The sequence below is a fragment of the Egretta garzetta genome, unplaced genomic scaffold (genome assembly GCF_000687185.1).
Source record: "Egretta garzetta isolate BGI_Z169 unplaced genomic scaffold, ASM68718v1 scaffold215, whole genome shotgun sequence".
NCBI classification, from domain to species: Eukaryota; Metazoa; Chordata; class Aves; order Pelecaniformes; family Ardeidae; genus Egretta; species Egretta garzetta.
Genome location: NW_009259719.1, coordinates 1,884,735 through 1,898,527, shown reverse-complemented (window position 1 = coordinate 1,898,527; position 13,793 = coordinate 1,884,735). Strand labels below are relative to the sequence as shown.

The window sequence follows — 13,793 nt, the reverse complement described above, 5'->3', positions numbered from 1 at the left end:
TCTCCGTGCGGCTGGGAGGGTGCCAGCAGCACCGCTCGCCCTGGCCGCAGCTCAAACCGTGACCTGTTTCGGCAGGAAGCCGGCGAAGGCTGAGGTTTCGTGTCAGAAAGCTGGCAGAGGGAGCAGCAAGAGAAAGGGCGACGGGCAGGCTGTCCAAGCCACACACCAACTAAAAAAAGTGTTTCAGAAACGCCCTTGCTCTCCCTCCCCTGCGCACTTCTCCCGAAAGCACCCTTCTTTACCAGTGACAACACCCTGCAGCCACCGTGTGCATGCACTGGCGGTGGGAAAGGCTGGAACACTTGTTCAGCACACAGCAACCCACCAGGAAGCAGTTTTAGCATTCCAGGCAGCCAGGGCTGATTGAGGACCTGTCAGCTGTGTCACACCACGTCGGTAAGCAAACAGCAGCTTACAAAAACCTGCGCGAAACTCCCCAAAGCTGTGATAAAATTGAAGGCCACCTAAAGCTTATTATTCCTTGCTGCAAGGGAGAACAATTAGGAAAAGCAGTTACTAGGCCACTTGGCTTCCTCCTTTACCAAAAGCTGGCTGAGAAATCTATTTCACAAATCACAGTCTGTTTACAGTACAGGGACAGGGTTATCCCCAGAAGAAATCAAGGGAGCACAGCCATGAGACGTTTCACAGAGTAAAGCAACAACCTTTATAGTTGCAGCCAATAGGATTTTTTTTTTTAAAACAAACAAAAAACCCAACAACAAACAAAATGTTTGAGGAAATAGGGGAAGAAGTCCCTTTGTTTGCCATCTCAAAATTATATGGGGATAGGCCCTAGGAATAAGTGAACCAGATGATTTTTAAGGCTTCCTGAATAATGGCACCAGGGACAAAATCAAACACCCAGCACTTAAGTGAAATCTACAGTGCACTTAAACTACTAGCAGAAAGAGGATCTCAGACTTTGCCTTGGTGCTGGTATTTCACCCAGCTGCATCATGGATAACTCACCACATCTACAGTGACTTCAATTATTTCTGTGAATATACGCGTGATGACATAATGTTCCCACAGCAACCACAGTTCATAATGCAAGTTTCCTGGGGAGAAATAAAACAGCAAGGGACAAATCGAGCTGTTGCTTAAAGCAACTTTATACATGACCAAAATCTTGGCTGAACTTCTTGCATCCCATAGCAGGATTTTAAATAAATTTGCTTGTTTGAATTTGTACTAGTGCATTTCTATTCAGGAGGAAGATAGATAAAAATTCTTTCTTACTCCAAGTTAAGTTTAAAAACTCAGAGGGCAAAACAATATTGGGAGTACCATCAGCTTTGAAATTTGTTGTTTCGGTTAATATCCTGTTACTACTGTCATGCTACAATCAGGTTGGCACTGTATTTCCTATGGAAATACAGTTTTTGTTAAACTGATGCATCATTACCTCACTCTCCCACTATTTACTTGTGCGGTGCCTTTTGAATCACAACTCCCCTGGAACAGGAAAGCCCAGAGGAATGGTTGAGGTTCTGTTATTTTGGCAACCTATTGTTGAGAGAAGACCTTGGAGCAAATACAATTTGTCTTTATTGTACACTGACACTATAAACAGCTGGTTTGAGAGGGATCACTTTCATGGTCTCATAGGTGGGTAACGTTATTCTGCAAGTGTTAGAATCGTAACAGTATTCAAAGCACCGAAAGCCAAGCATTAGCTCCAAAGATGTACTTTATTTCATTATAAAGCAGATTGTTTAGGCATTATTTCTTTTTGTGAACATCCACCATATGGTCAGCAGGTCCTGCTTTGAGGACATAGCTGCTTGATAACAGACGAAGATTTCACTACTAGACAACAAAAATACAGATGCAGAGAACAAGCGCTGCTTAGACACAGAAGAGCTAACGGTCTAAGCTGCAACCAGTTCAAACAGATGATATGACCAACACCACATGTACAGCTCCAGCCCAGCCAGAGCTGCATGCCCAAAAGCGGAGTCCTTTTTATTTCAAAACAAAATCTGTATTGGGCTTCCTGGAAAAATAACAACACAAAAAATCCCCGAAGCAGAAGAACCACACCACGCTCCTTCCCTCTCCTTTTAAAATCACTTTTTAACTGTCCCTTATTTCACATCAAAATTGTGCTGTGGCATACTAGTAAAAAAACTACAGAAAAATTATTGAACGTAGTGTGAAGTGAGCATTTCACAGATGGATACTTTATCCCAACACTTTTGTTCCTTTTCCAACTGTGATCCTCACCCCAGGAGTTTCACTGTTATCGATAGGTGTGTATCATTCCAAATTTGCAGTTTTCTCACGCATTTGGTATTTCAGCTCAGTGCATTAACAAGGGCTCCTGGATGTCATCTGTGCTCCTCGGGTATGTAACAAAGTCCCGTCACTCCAAGCAGAAACAGTAATTCATATACTGTCAGCCCAACATGTAAAAATGCACAGAAAGTTATGTTGATGCGGCATAAAGAAACGTTCCAACATTGTAACTCCTCATTCTGGTTTCCACATTGTCCAATACTGATTGAGGAAAAGTGTATTTACAAGACTTGTACACAAATATTTGCATTTGGTCCTAGGCACCTGATTAGTACTGACAATCTAAGTTTAAATGGAAAAATAAGTATTATTCTGGTCCATTAAAGCCTTTTGCTGTAATTTCTCTAATTTGAAGGCGTGATCTTCAAAAGAAAAAAAGTCCCTATACCTTCTGAAAAAGTACTTTTCTATGCACCGTTCAAGCCAATGAGATTATAGGATGGAAAAGCCTTCTACATGAGCAACTTACAAGAGTTACCTGACAAGGGTCTCATATCTAGGTCTATAGAAACAGACAAGTGACATACATTCTTTTCACACTGTGTTGTGGTAAGGAGACTCAAAATTCACTAGATATGAGTGGTCAGATAACATCCTGATTGCAACAAGACCAGAATTTATTATCAATGAAAGAAACTTAGCTTCAGCAAAGAGCACAAGCAGATTTGCATCTATGCAGCCATAACATCCATTTCTTTCAGCTAGCATCAGAACTAGAGGTACTACCACTAATGGCGATGAAAACTAACTAGGAGGTTTCACAAAGCTGCCAGTATGACCAAGTCTTAAAGTTGCATCTCTTAGGCACAGACTCTGGCAGAATCTAGATTGACCTGAGTTTTCTGCTTATGGAGGAGGGGTGGTGGGAAAGAACACATTCCTGTCTTACACAGAAACTTGACAAGTCTCAAGCCAATATTCAACCTCTGACAAGGTCTAGCATAGTAATTACAAGACAAAATGCTTGGAATTAGAGATATCATTAAGTAAAAAGAAACAACCGCCTTCCAAATCTGCCATACTGAAAAAAAACCCCAAACACAAACCTGAACGTATTAAACAGTGTTTGTGCTTACAACAATAATTATGGAACATGAGCATAAGAGGGAGAGATTTTTCTCACCACTACTACAAAGCAGCTGCAAAAACAAGTTAAATGGAAAAAAAACCCTTCCCAACATTCATTTCACAAACATTTATTAAAACCTGTAAAGGCTTCAGGGATACTAAATTTGAAAGGGGCTCAAAAAAATGTTAAGAGTCACTGAACTAAATCCAATTCAGAAAGCTGATTCTCGTAACACATAATTAAAAAACAATTTTCTTAAAAAAAATTTTTTTGCACATTTTTCTTCATCAATTTATAAAATGCAAACAGTATGCTAGAAAAGTTTGAACATAAGGGAATGCGCTTTGGAAACATTATTAAAATATGTGTTCCTATAGAATGACATTATCAAGTTTACAATACTTCTTTTCACCTGACTGGCTATATTTTGAGTGTTTCTCCCCGCTTTCCTGGGTCCATCAGAAGCTAGGCTTAGAAAAGAAGAGCTCCCATACTGCCAACTTCACTCTGTTCCTTTACAAAAATTTCGAAGTACTGATAAATGATAGTGACAGCGAGCAAAATTCCAGTTCCAGACCCAATTGCCCCAAGGAAGTCTGCCAACACAGAGAGGGCGCCAATACAGAGACCACCAAATGCAGCAGCTGTAGGGATGTACCTGTAAAACACAAAATGAGAACAGAAAAGGTGCCATTAGTTTGCTCAGGATATTAACAAATATACTAGGGCAGGCAGTATATGGGATCTATGGAAAGTATCTACATCAGAGGCAGGTTTTTTCCTAAAAACACCAATCCCACTGAGAACATAAAGAACACTCCAAGAGATAATCTAACCAGGTGGTTAAAAAACAAGAATGAAACTACATAGAATGGAAAAAAGTCAATAGCAGAACACTCTCTTCTCTCGTGGGCCTGTGATCCAGGATAAGGATTGTGTAATAGTGCCAGTGTACTAGGTAAGGAAATAAAGAGCTCAGCCTAAATGGAGGAAAAAATGCTAAGCTAAGAAGAGAAGGTATTACAGCCTACCACGCAATTAAGCCCAAAGATTAAGTTTATGGCTACTAGCTCTTCAAGTCATTAGCAGATGACTGAAATCTAAAGTTATGGTAACATTTCTGCAACTTGAAGGGTGCATAGGTCCTACCCTGCAATTAGAAAACCTAGAGAGACCAACTCCTGCCTACTTCTGCACCCAGTAGGTTTCAGTAACTACTTGTTTTAGAGGCAAGGTCTGCATGAAAACAGTACAAGACATAACACATTAAAAATTACAGTAAAAAATACTTGTGCATCAGTTTGAGGTACTGAAGTACACTCAAATGCTCATTATTAGCTATCCTATATCAAGCATAAAAATGAAAAAATGTAACAACAGGAAAATAGAAGCTCCAGAATTTAAGGCACATTCTCTAATTGTGAGGCAAGACTATGCTGCACTGTACAAGTTTTCCATTAATGAGATAATATTCTGTCTCATGCATATAACATTGAAGCTGAAAGACTATCTGTGTTCTAGGATCTATAAAATGGAAGTCAAAGCAAAATTTGCCATATTTCCCCATAACACTTTGCATAAATAGCCCGTGAAATGTGTAGCTCACCTGTTCAGTTCGTGCACCATTGAAGTTTCTCTGTGGCCTCGCATTACCATTTGTTGTTCTTTCAACTGTTTGGCAACCTGTATTGAATCAAGGAATGGAAGTAAAGTAAGCTTAGCATCATTTGCCGAGGCCACAGAACTCAGTACTATGGGAAAACAGAAGCAAGACATTTCAGTAAATGGTGGTGGCTTTGGGGTTCTTCTGTGGTTTTTTGGGGTTTGTTCTTAATATTATTCATCAGAGTTTAAAAATATCCAGTATTTTAACTTCAGACAGATTGCAGTCACAATGCAAAGTCTATGCAAAGCTTTTTGGATAATTCTAGTCCTATTGAGAAAAGGAAAGTCTGGAAATCGGTAGGCTCTCTACACATAATTCAATTCCTGTTTTGCCACCTACCCTCCTCCTAGTTAGGGTTTAGTAGACATTAGCAAAACCACCCTATGAACTGTCCACTCCATTTCAGTTTCCCACATTCAGTTGAGCTATTTATTTGTGGGGCCACATTAGAAACTATGTGACTTAGAAAGAATCCCTTCTTGGAACATTATTCTTAAACTGGATTTCTGCGGTTGTACAGGGTTACAGTAGAGCCCTGCAAACATGTTACTAGCAACTGAGGGGAACTGAAACTCTAGCAGGGGAACTCCTGAAGGTGCTTGTCACTGAATCTAATGTACTGCGAAAACACACTTTCAGATGATTAAGCCACCAGTTTTCCACTATATAATGAACACGTAAGTAATGATTTATCAATTCTTGTTTCTGATCTTGTTTACATGAACTTAAAATAATTTTATTCAGTATCAGAAAAGTATATGAAAGTGTTAAAAGCTGTATGCTGGTGTATACTGAAATAAAAATCTGGCTATACATGGCTGCGAGTGCCTCCCTGCATGCCTGACAAGAAGCAGCTAGATGCAAGTCCAAAACAAGAGTGTTCACGCTGTTACAGTAACTGTGCAACTATTACATACTTGTCAAAGAATGGATTAAACCATTCCATATGGCTGCCAAACTTGATTTCCTACCCAAAACCACACAATACAAACATACCATGATGACAACGATTTTCCATCTTGTTTTCCAATTCCAATTTCAGAATACAGCTGCTGAATATCAAACATGCTGTAGCAAATGGAAGTGTTGAGAAGCTACATTCAGGTACACTAATGCACTACACTATATTCTCTTTTATCAGCACTCTCAAGTTAAAAATAACAACCTCTAGTTAATCTTCCCCAAAAAGAAGTTCAGAACTCTCTATGCCAGGCATGGGTATTCAAGCTTTACCTGGGAGTTCTTAAGTGGCAACTGCCTCACACACAGTGCATCTGGCCTTCAGCACCAAAGGAGTTTCTACCTTTCCTGTTACTTTGCCTGCCCTCACACTGATCACGTTACATAGCAATGTTCAAAGTTTCCTAATGCTGATGAAAGCAATTATTTGAGGTTTGTTGTTGGTGGTTTTGAAAAAGCAGTAAACAGGGAAAAAATTACCCCCATTCTGGCCTCATCGTCCCCCACTTACAGAAAAGACATAGTCACTGTTTATACAAATGACAGATATTACCAACAAGATTACCAGCATAAGAGCTATTTCAGAAGTCAGTCTTATTCTGACAACAGCCCACCTGTTTTCATCATGTAAACTTACATAATTTATCATTTTAAACTTACATCTTTGGCAGAGGAGCCAGAAACTTCAATCCACGTCTTGGAGAAGAAAGCGCAGGAGCCCAACATAAATACAATATAAACAACTGCATGTACAGGGTCTTCTAACACTGAAGAAAAGGACTCTGGAGGTGACAGATAATAACAAAGTCCACCAACTGGATAAGCACGAGCAGGGCCTCCAGATGATGTGTCCTAGAAGAAGGAAGCAAGCAGTCACCAACTTTCTCACTATTTCTTAGCCATTAAGCTAAGCCTGGGTTTCTGTCACCTTCATGTCACTGTGTATCATTACCACTACAGCATCACACAAAGATTCAACTTTACTATCACAAGCAGTTTCTAAAGTAGAAATAGAATACAATAAGGAACAGCAAAAATACCTAGGACAGCAAAGCACAGCCCAAGGTAAAAGGTAAATAGAGACTTAACATTGACATTCATCACAGCAGGTCTCATACTCTACCGTTAATTTAAACAAATTACTAATTTAGGAGTTTCGGTGTACATGATCACCTGTAGAAGCATGCCTTAATATTTAGAGAAACCATCTCTTCAACTATGCATTTTAATGGTGCTCTTATGAAGCTGTGTGCAAGATCAGAAGGAATACTCACAGACCAAGTGCCCAGCAGGCTAACCAGTAAGTTGCCACTGAAGCGAGCAGAAAGCATCTGGGAGATGACGTACAAGTTTGACACCAGGGCGGACTGAAGAATAATGGGAATGTTGGAAGTATAGAACAGCTTGATAGGGTAGGTGTTGTACTGGCCACGGTAGCGAGCAGACTTGATGGGAAGATCCACTCTGAAGCCCTGAAAAGTTTTCAAAATAGTTCCCCGTCATGTCTGAACATGAACCCATACCATAGATCATAAATTGCAAGTGCAAGGCCTTGACAGCAACAGAAAGAAAACTGTGATCATTTTGTGCAAGTACATATACTCTGCCTAGAGGGCTATCCATGCAAACACTTCTGCAAAGGGCCTGGAAGCCTGCAGGGTTGTCTAAACTCACACATGTAAGAAGGTATGAAAGATGTAGAAGTCAGAAGAAATTTGAAGTTTCAAGAAGAACATAGCATCCAGGAAAAGAAACATTAAAGCTTTCTATATTCTTCAACAGTTCACTGCAACAAACAGTAACAGACATACAGGCTTAAAAACTTCAAAGTAAGTTCCAGCAAAAAGCAATAGCATGTGGGTTAGGCAATATTACACGTACACATTCATCTGTTGGTTTGGTTGGTTTTTTTTTTTTTCAGAGACCAAAGTAGGTCTTAAGTTTCTTTTTTGGCTACAGTAAGTGTGGAAACTGATTAAGAGAAGCTAATGAACATCCAGAAGTTGCAGGTACAAAAATGAGTCTTCTGGAGGCACTAGAAAGTGAAAATATAGTTTTCTGTAGAAGGAAGCAGATCTACTTCTGTACTAACAGTATTACAGTCCTCTTTATTCCAACTGACCTGGAAATAAATTACAATAGCAAAGACAAAGATGGTGGCAATCAGATTCATAAGGTTGGGGAGATTCTGACGGTAAAAGGCCTCACGAAGAGCTCTGACTTTGTCAGTACGAGTAGCCAGAAGATGGAACAAAGCAATGATGGCTCCCTCAAATTCCATGCCTTGGAAAGGAAAAGAAAAACCAAGTTAGGTGTGCTGTGACTGTCTCCAAACTTCAGTGCTTTGTCTCATTAGGCATACTTCTGAACTACAGGATTCCAAATGGGATTTCTCTTGAGTCTTTTTCATCTTGAGCATGCTCTCAGACTTTTACTACAGTCAACCTCCAAGATTTTTTTTTTTTAATCCCTAGTGGCCTAGAAACTAAGTTACTACTGAAGAATCACATGGGATAACTTTATTGGTCTAAAGAAACACGGACATTCACCAAGTTCTTTCACGATTTAATAAAATTAAATTAAATGAGGGAGGCAGCATGCTTTATGGTATCGTTCATGGTGAGACACTAGTTATCATTTGTATTACAGAAAATGTGACAACCTCACTTATGTTTTCTACTGTACAGCACCAAACAAGATCACCTCCTGTCAGGTTTGGAGAATAAGGTCTTTGGGGCAAAGAGTAAGATATGCAAGCAGCAGAAACAGATGGTATTTGTCAGTAAGTTGGGCAGCAACAGCAGTCTACCATTATTGAGTTTTAATGAAGGCACTGCAAGAAATTCAAGCTGAGGAAACATCTTGCAAGATACTACAAAATTAGAAATAAATGTCTTTGTACTTGCAGCTTGCATAGGAGCACTTGCTGTATTAACAAGATTCATTACGTGGCAACCACATAACTAAGACAACAGTAACAGCATTTGCCATTTAAGTTACCATACTGCAGAAAAAAAAGATTTTGCCTTTTTGTACAAAATTAAGACTTTTCTACAACTGACATTTTTATATTTTAAATGATCATTGTACTAGTCTATATAAGAATGTGAAGGGTTGGAATTCTAGAAGAATATGGGGGGGAAGCTTGTTTTTTTATGTTTCATTTGATAAATAATTAAATCCTAATACAAGTAAAGAAAACGGACTATGCCATATTACCTCGCCCTGTGTTCACTGTGGTGGGGCTGAATGCCTTCCACACAATAGTCTCACAGATATTGGTAGCAATGAAGAGAGAGATGCCAGAACCAAGACCATATCCTTTCTGCAGGAGCTCATCCAACAACAGAACTATCAATCCAGCAACAAAAAGCTACAGTAAAAAAAAAAAAAAAAGCAAAACCAGCATTAGTCCCATCCCTTTTTAATTTTTATTAAAAAAATTAACTTGTAGTAAAAGACTATATATATGAGGAAGCAGGCACACTTTGATTGTTTTTCTCTGCATGTGGAGTAAGCAGTCCATAAGGCTGATTTTTTGATTCTTTCAGAGGGAGAAAAAGTAGAGAGGACTAGAAATTACCTGAATTGTGATAAGCAAGCAGATACCAGCACCCATCTCAGACGGGTCTCCATACATTCCAGTCATTACATAGACAATAGACTGTCCAATGGTAATGATCATTCCAAACACTGTAGAATACAAAAAAAAAAGTATGTGTTTGTTCTGGAGATTTAGGTCAGTGGGCAATTAGAGAAATATAAATCACTTCTTCATAGAGAAATTTGGGAAAGAATACATAAGTCATGGGATATTAAATTCAAGGGCAAGTTAAGTTTGTTGTCTGGAATCTGGCATTGAAAATATAAAAACACACAGACACTTCAGAAACAAATACACTTAGAAGCAAGTGGGTTTGGTTGCCAATGATTGCTTTAGATATTGAAAACTCTGAAGGTGTTAAGATATTACTTTAGCAATTTATGATTCTTTTTTTCCAGTAAAAACAGATCAGTAAGTAGAATGGTACAGCACAAAATAGCTAAAGAATACTTTTTCTAAAAGCCAATTATCAAATGAGCACAGAGATCTCTTACTGCTAAGAACCATGCCTAAAACTGCAAGGTAAAAACGACGACAACAAACATCTTAACTTTTTTAGGTTAACCATGACCACCACAGTTCAAAGGTTGGGTCCCTCCAGCCTATATATCACTTAGGTTTGTAAAGGAAAAGTATCTGCAGTTGGCATTGCTGCTGTAATCTCATCAGATAAACTATCTGGAGCTTAATAGTTAACAAGCCAGTGAGCAGCCAGTAAAAGACTAATGAAATACAGAAATCTGTAGGACAACATGAACACATAGCATGACAGAAACCCATATATCTGACTCCAGCATTCATCATATGGCAAGTTTACACTTCCTGTTGCTAGGGTTAAATACTCTAAAACATCAGCCTTTAATATCAGCTGTTACTTACATTTCTGTGCTCCATTGAAGAGAGCTCTGTCCTTTGGGGTGTCACCAACTTCAATTATCTTGGCACCTGCCAAGAGCTGCATGATGAGCCCAGAAGTGACAATCGGTGAAATACCCAGCTCCATCAATGTACCTGCCAGACACAGGAAGAACAATGAAAGAAAATAATGGGGCGTACCATACCCAGTTCAAAATTTGTTTTTTTCCCACTCCTTTACATCATGATGGAGAAGATATAAAACTCCAAATCTCCAGAAACACAAAAGGTTTCAACAATAACAGAAGCTGGTTAAAAGTCAGTCTGATAAGTAATGCAGTACTTCCCTGTACCTTAAAAACTACACTCACTGAAAGAGACTTTTGCTATCCAGAACAGATTTAGTCTGCATAAACCAAGGTAGGAATCTGCTTTCTGCCTTTGACAATCAGTCACTTTATTATTTGTCATTTTAAACCAGAAAACCCAATTTTTTTTTAGGAGTGCACCAAGTTGCATGCATGCATACCTGCACATCTCATTATTACACAAACTGATAGATAGCCCAAAAGATAGATAATGACAAAGTGAATTCAGGAAACTGTCACCATTCTTAATTCATACCTGCAATAGGAAACCTCTACAAGAAACTGAAATTTATAAAAACTATCATGAATTTTAATCTTCTGTGAGACAGACTCAAAAGGTGTCACCCAGAAAATCACAACACATGTATAATACAGTTTGAAATATATACAGCAGATTGCAACAGCAGTGATGCAGGTAATTAGGAACTGTCTCTTCCCTAACCCTTTTCCCTCCAAAATGCTCCTTGATTTTTGTACATGTAATAGATTGCACACAGCCAACCATAAACTTGTTTTGTCCACAAAGTTGTGCCTTTTCCAATGCCACATTGGTTTATATAAAATGACTTTTCCCTCTCTACTTCAGTTTTTCTCTTTGCTAAAACAGAGTGCAGTGTAAGAACAAGTCCAAAAACGTTTTGATCCAAGCTAAAAAAATTCCCTCCTGAAAGACTGACCATACCTCTATTTGACGCCAAAATCACTCTCATCCAGTAGAAAGGATCTGCTGAGTCTGATGACATGATACCAAACAAGGGGATCTGCATTTCCAACCAACAGAGGAAAACAGGATTAAATTAGAGACTTCATAATATCCCTTAAACACTTCAGCTCTTCCTTAAAAACAAGGGAAAGAAACATACCTGGCAGCATACTAAGAAGATGAAGAGCGTGATAGCTGTCCATAGTACCTTTTCCTTAAACTGAATCTAAAGGGGGAAAAAAAAAACCAAACCACATCAACAACCAAAAATGGTAAAACTGTCAAGATAATAAGATCCAGCTAATCAGGCAAACTTTCATAGTAGCTAAAGCACTCTTGATATTCTTGCAAAGGGACAAAGTACAGGACATCCTACAGAAAATAACTCACTCGTCATCCCTTTTATACTATACAAGGCCAAAGAAAATGACAAAGCTTTAATGAAACTTTAATAAAAACAAACTTGCACCAATGGAAGGTAATTCTTGTACTTCCACAGAAATTAGTCTTATATTTTCATAAGAAAGAGCTTCTAATGTGAAAAAAATAATAATACAGAGAAGCTTATCTTAGCAAATAATATTAGATTAGAACTTAGGCAGGAAAATTTTTTTCAAGTTGCTACTTTATTAAACTACTCTAGTTTACACTCCAACATGTACTCCTTTCAACTTCTCACCACTCACTGCTATGGCATAACCATATCTGCACGACTGCAGTTACCAGCAAATATATTATTGTACAACCATATCCAGAGTACAGGATGTATTAGACAAGCACTCCACTAAAACCAAAAGTGCCTAAAACAGCCATTCTCCCACTGAAGAAAAAAAAAAAATCCCAAATCCTGCAAGTGCAAACTAAGCTGTAAACACTTTATACCAAACAAATATAGGCATATGAAGAGAATTTTATTAACTTACCTTCCGTTCTGGCTTCTGGATTTCAGGCAAGATAACACAGAAGGGCTTGATTACTTCAAGAAATTTTACTGTAAGGAAATTAGTTAAAAGACAAAGTGAAAACAGAGACACAAAGAACATCCAGAAAAATCTCAAATAAAATTGAATTTGGACACGTAGTTTATATGTTAAAAGTTGCAGTTAAGGGCAAATGTGGGGTTGGTTTTGTTTTTTAATTAAATTCTTATCTGTTCTAAATACATCTTGCTAGCTGAACCTCTGTATAAGCACAATATGGACTGGAAATAGAAAAAAAAAAAAACCAAACCCTGAAGTGTTTTCTCCTTTTACCAAGTAGGCTGACAGCACAAAAAAACTTTGCTGTTGTTTTGCATGACTTTATCAATACACTTGAACTTTTATTTCACAATAGCTTCTGCCCTAGCCTGATATTTGAGAAATACAACACCAAGATAATTTTAACCCAGAGGTTACTTTTGGGCCGTACAACTTAAGAATGCCCACACACTGTTCGTAAGCAACAATTCAAGTTACTTTACAGAATGCCTCATGCAAGGATCGCCTTCTAGTCAAAAGGCAAAATCCTTATATCAGAAAACCCAAAGTTAGTCTCAGTATTAGAAAATACATATAAAAGAGGAGGGTATCTGCAAAGTCACAATTTCTCCTATGAGCAGAGAAATCTGATTCTGAACACAGTTAATGCTAAACTTCTTAAGCCAAATTTAAGCCAGCACGCGTATTCTGGACTGATTTGAATTAAAAAGCACACAACAATGCAGAAGAACTGAAACCACTGGTGGCTTCCCACTTCTCTGTGGAAAGCAACAACTTTAGTGTCAATTTTGTAACACTAAGACCAGCCCATAAAAATTACTTAATTTCAAACGATTGTCTGAAAAGTTACACTGGATTGTGGTTTTAAATTTAAACCAAATAGTGATTCTCCCCCACAACTACAATAACATACAGACTGACTACGATGCTTTTCAAGCAGCTCTTCCTGGAGGTAGCAGGCTCTGAAGGCTTCCATTCACTCGCATTAATTCTAGACTGCAGACCACTCTTTATAGTTTACTCCGATCAAACGATTGTCTGAAAAGTTACACTGGATTGTGGTTTTAAATTTAAACCAAATAGTGATTCTCCCCCACAACTACAATAACATACAGACTGACTACGATGCTTTTCAAGCAGCTCTTCCTGGAGGTAGCAGGCTCTGAAGGCTTCCATTCACTCGCATTAATTCTAGACTGCAGACCACTCTTTATAGTTTACTCCGACAACGTAACTGGTTTTTTGGCTGCGAGCGTTACGACCAGCGTGAGGGCCGGTCTCCCCCCG

At 38.6% G+C, this 13,793-nt stretch overlaps 1 protein-coding gene across 1 annotated transcript in view; it reads right to left on the bottom strand.

Moving 5' to 3' along the window:
• Window positions 1-1,715: 1,715 nt before the first annotated feature.
• The window catches only part of SEC61A1 (SEC61 translocon subunit alpha 1), a 12,799-nt gene continuing 721 nt past the window's right edge, over window positions 1,716-13,793 (bottom strand). The window contains exons 2-13 of the mRNA XM_035894649.1: window positions 13,620-13,626; window positions 12,450-12,517; window positions 11,687-11,752; window positions 11,506-11,584; window positions 10,480-10,611; window positions 9,580-9,689; window positions 9,216-9,369; window positions 8,119-8,279; window positions 7,271-7,468; window positions 6,657-6,848; window positions 4,977-5,053; window positions 1,716-4,028 (exon numbers count right to left, since the gene is read on the bottom strand). Of these exons, the coding sequence (XP_035750542.1) occupies window positions 3,842-4,028; window positions 4,977-5,053; window positions 6,657-6,848; window positions 7,271-7,468; window positions 8,119-8,279; window positions 9,216-9,369; window positions 9,580-9,689; window positions 10,480-10,611; window positions 11,506-11,584; window positions 11,687-11,752; window positions 12,450-12,517; window positions 13,620-13,626 (1,431 nt within the window). The 3' untranslated portion in view covers window positions 1,716-3,841. The remainder of the gene's footprint in view (window positions 4,029-4,976; window positions 5,054-6,656; window positions 6,849-7,270; window positions 7,469-8,118; window positions 8,280-9,215; window positions 9,370-9,579; window positions 9,690-10,479; window positions 10,612-11,505; window positions 11,585-11,686; window positions 11,753-12,449; window positions 12,518-13,619; window positions 13,627-13,793) is intronic.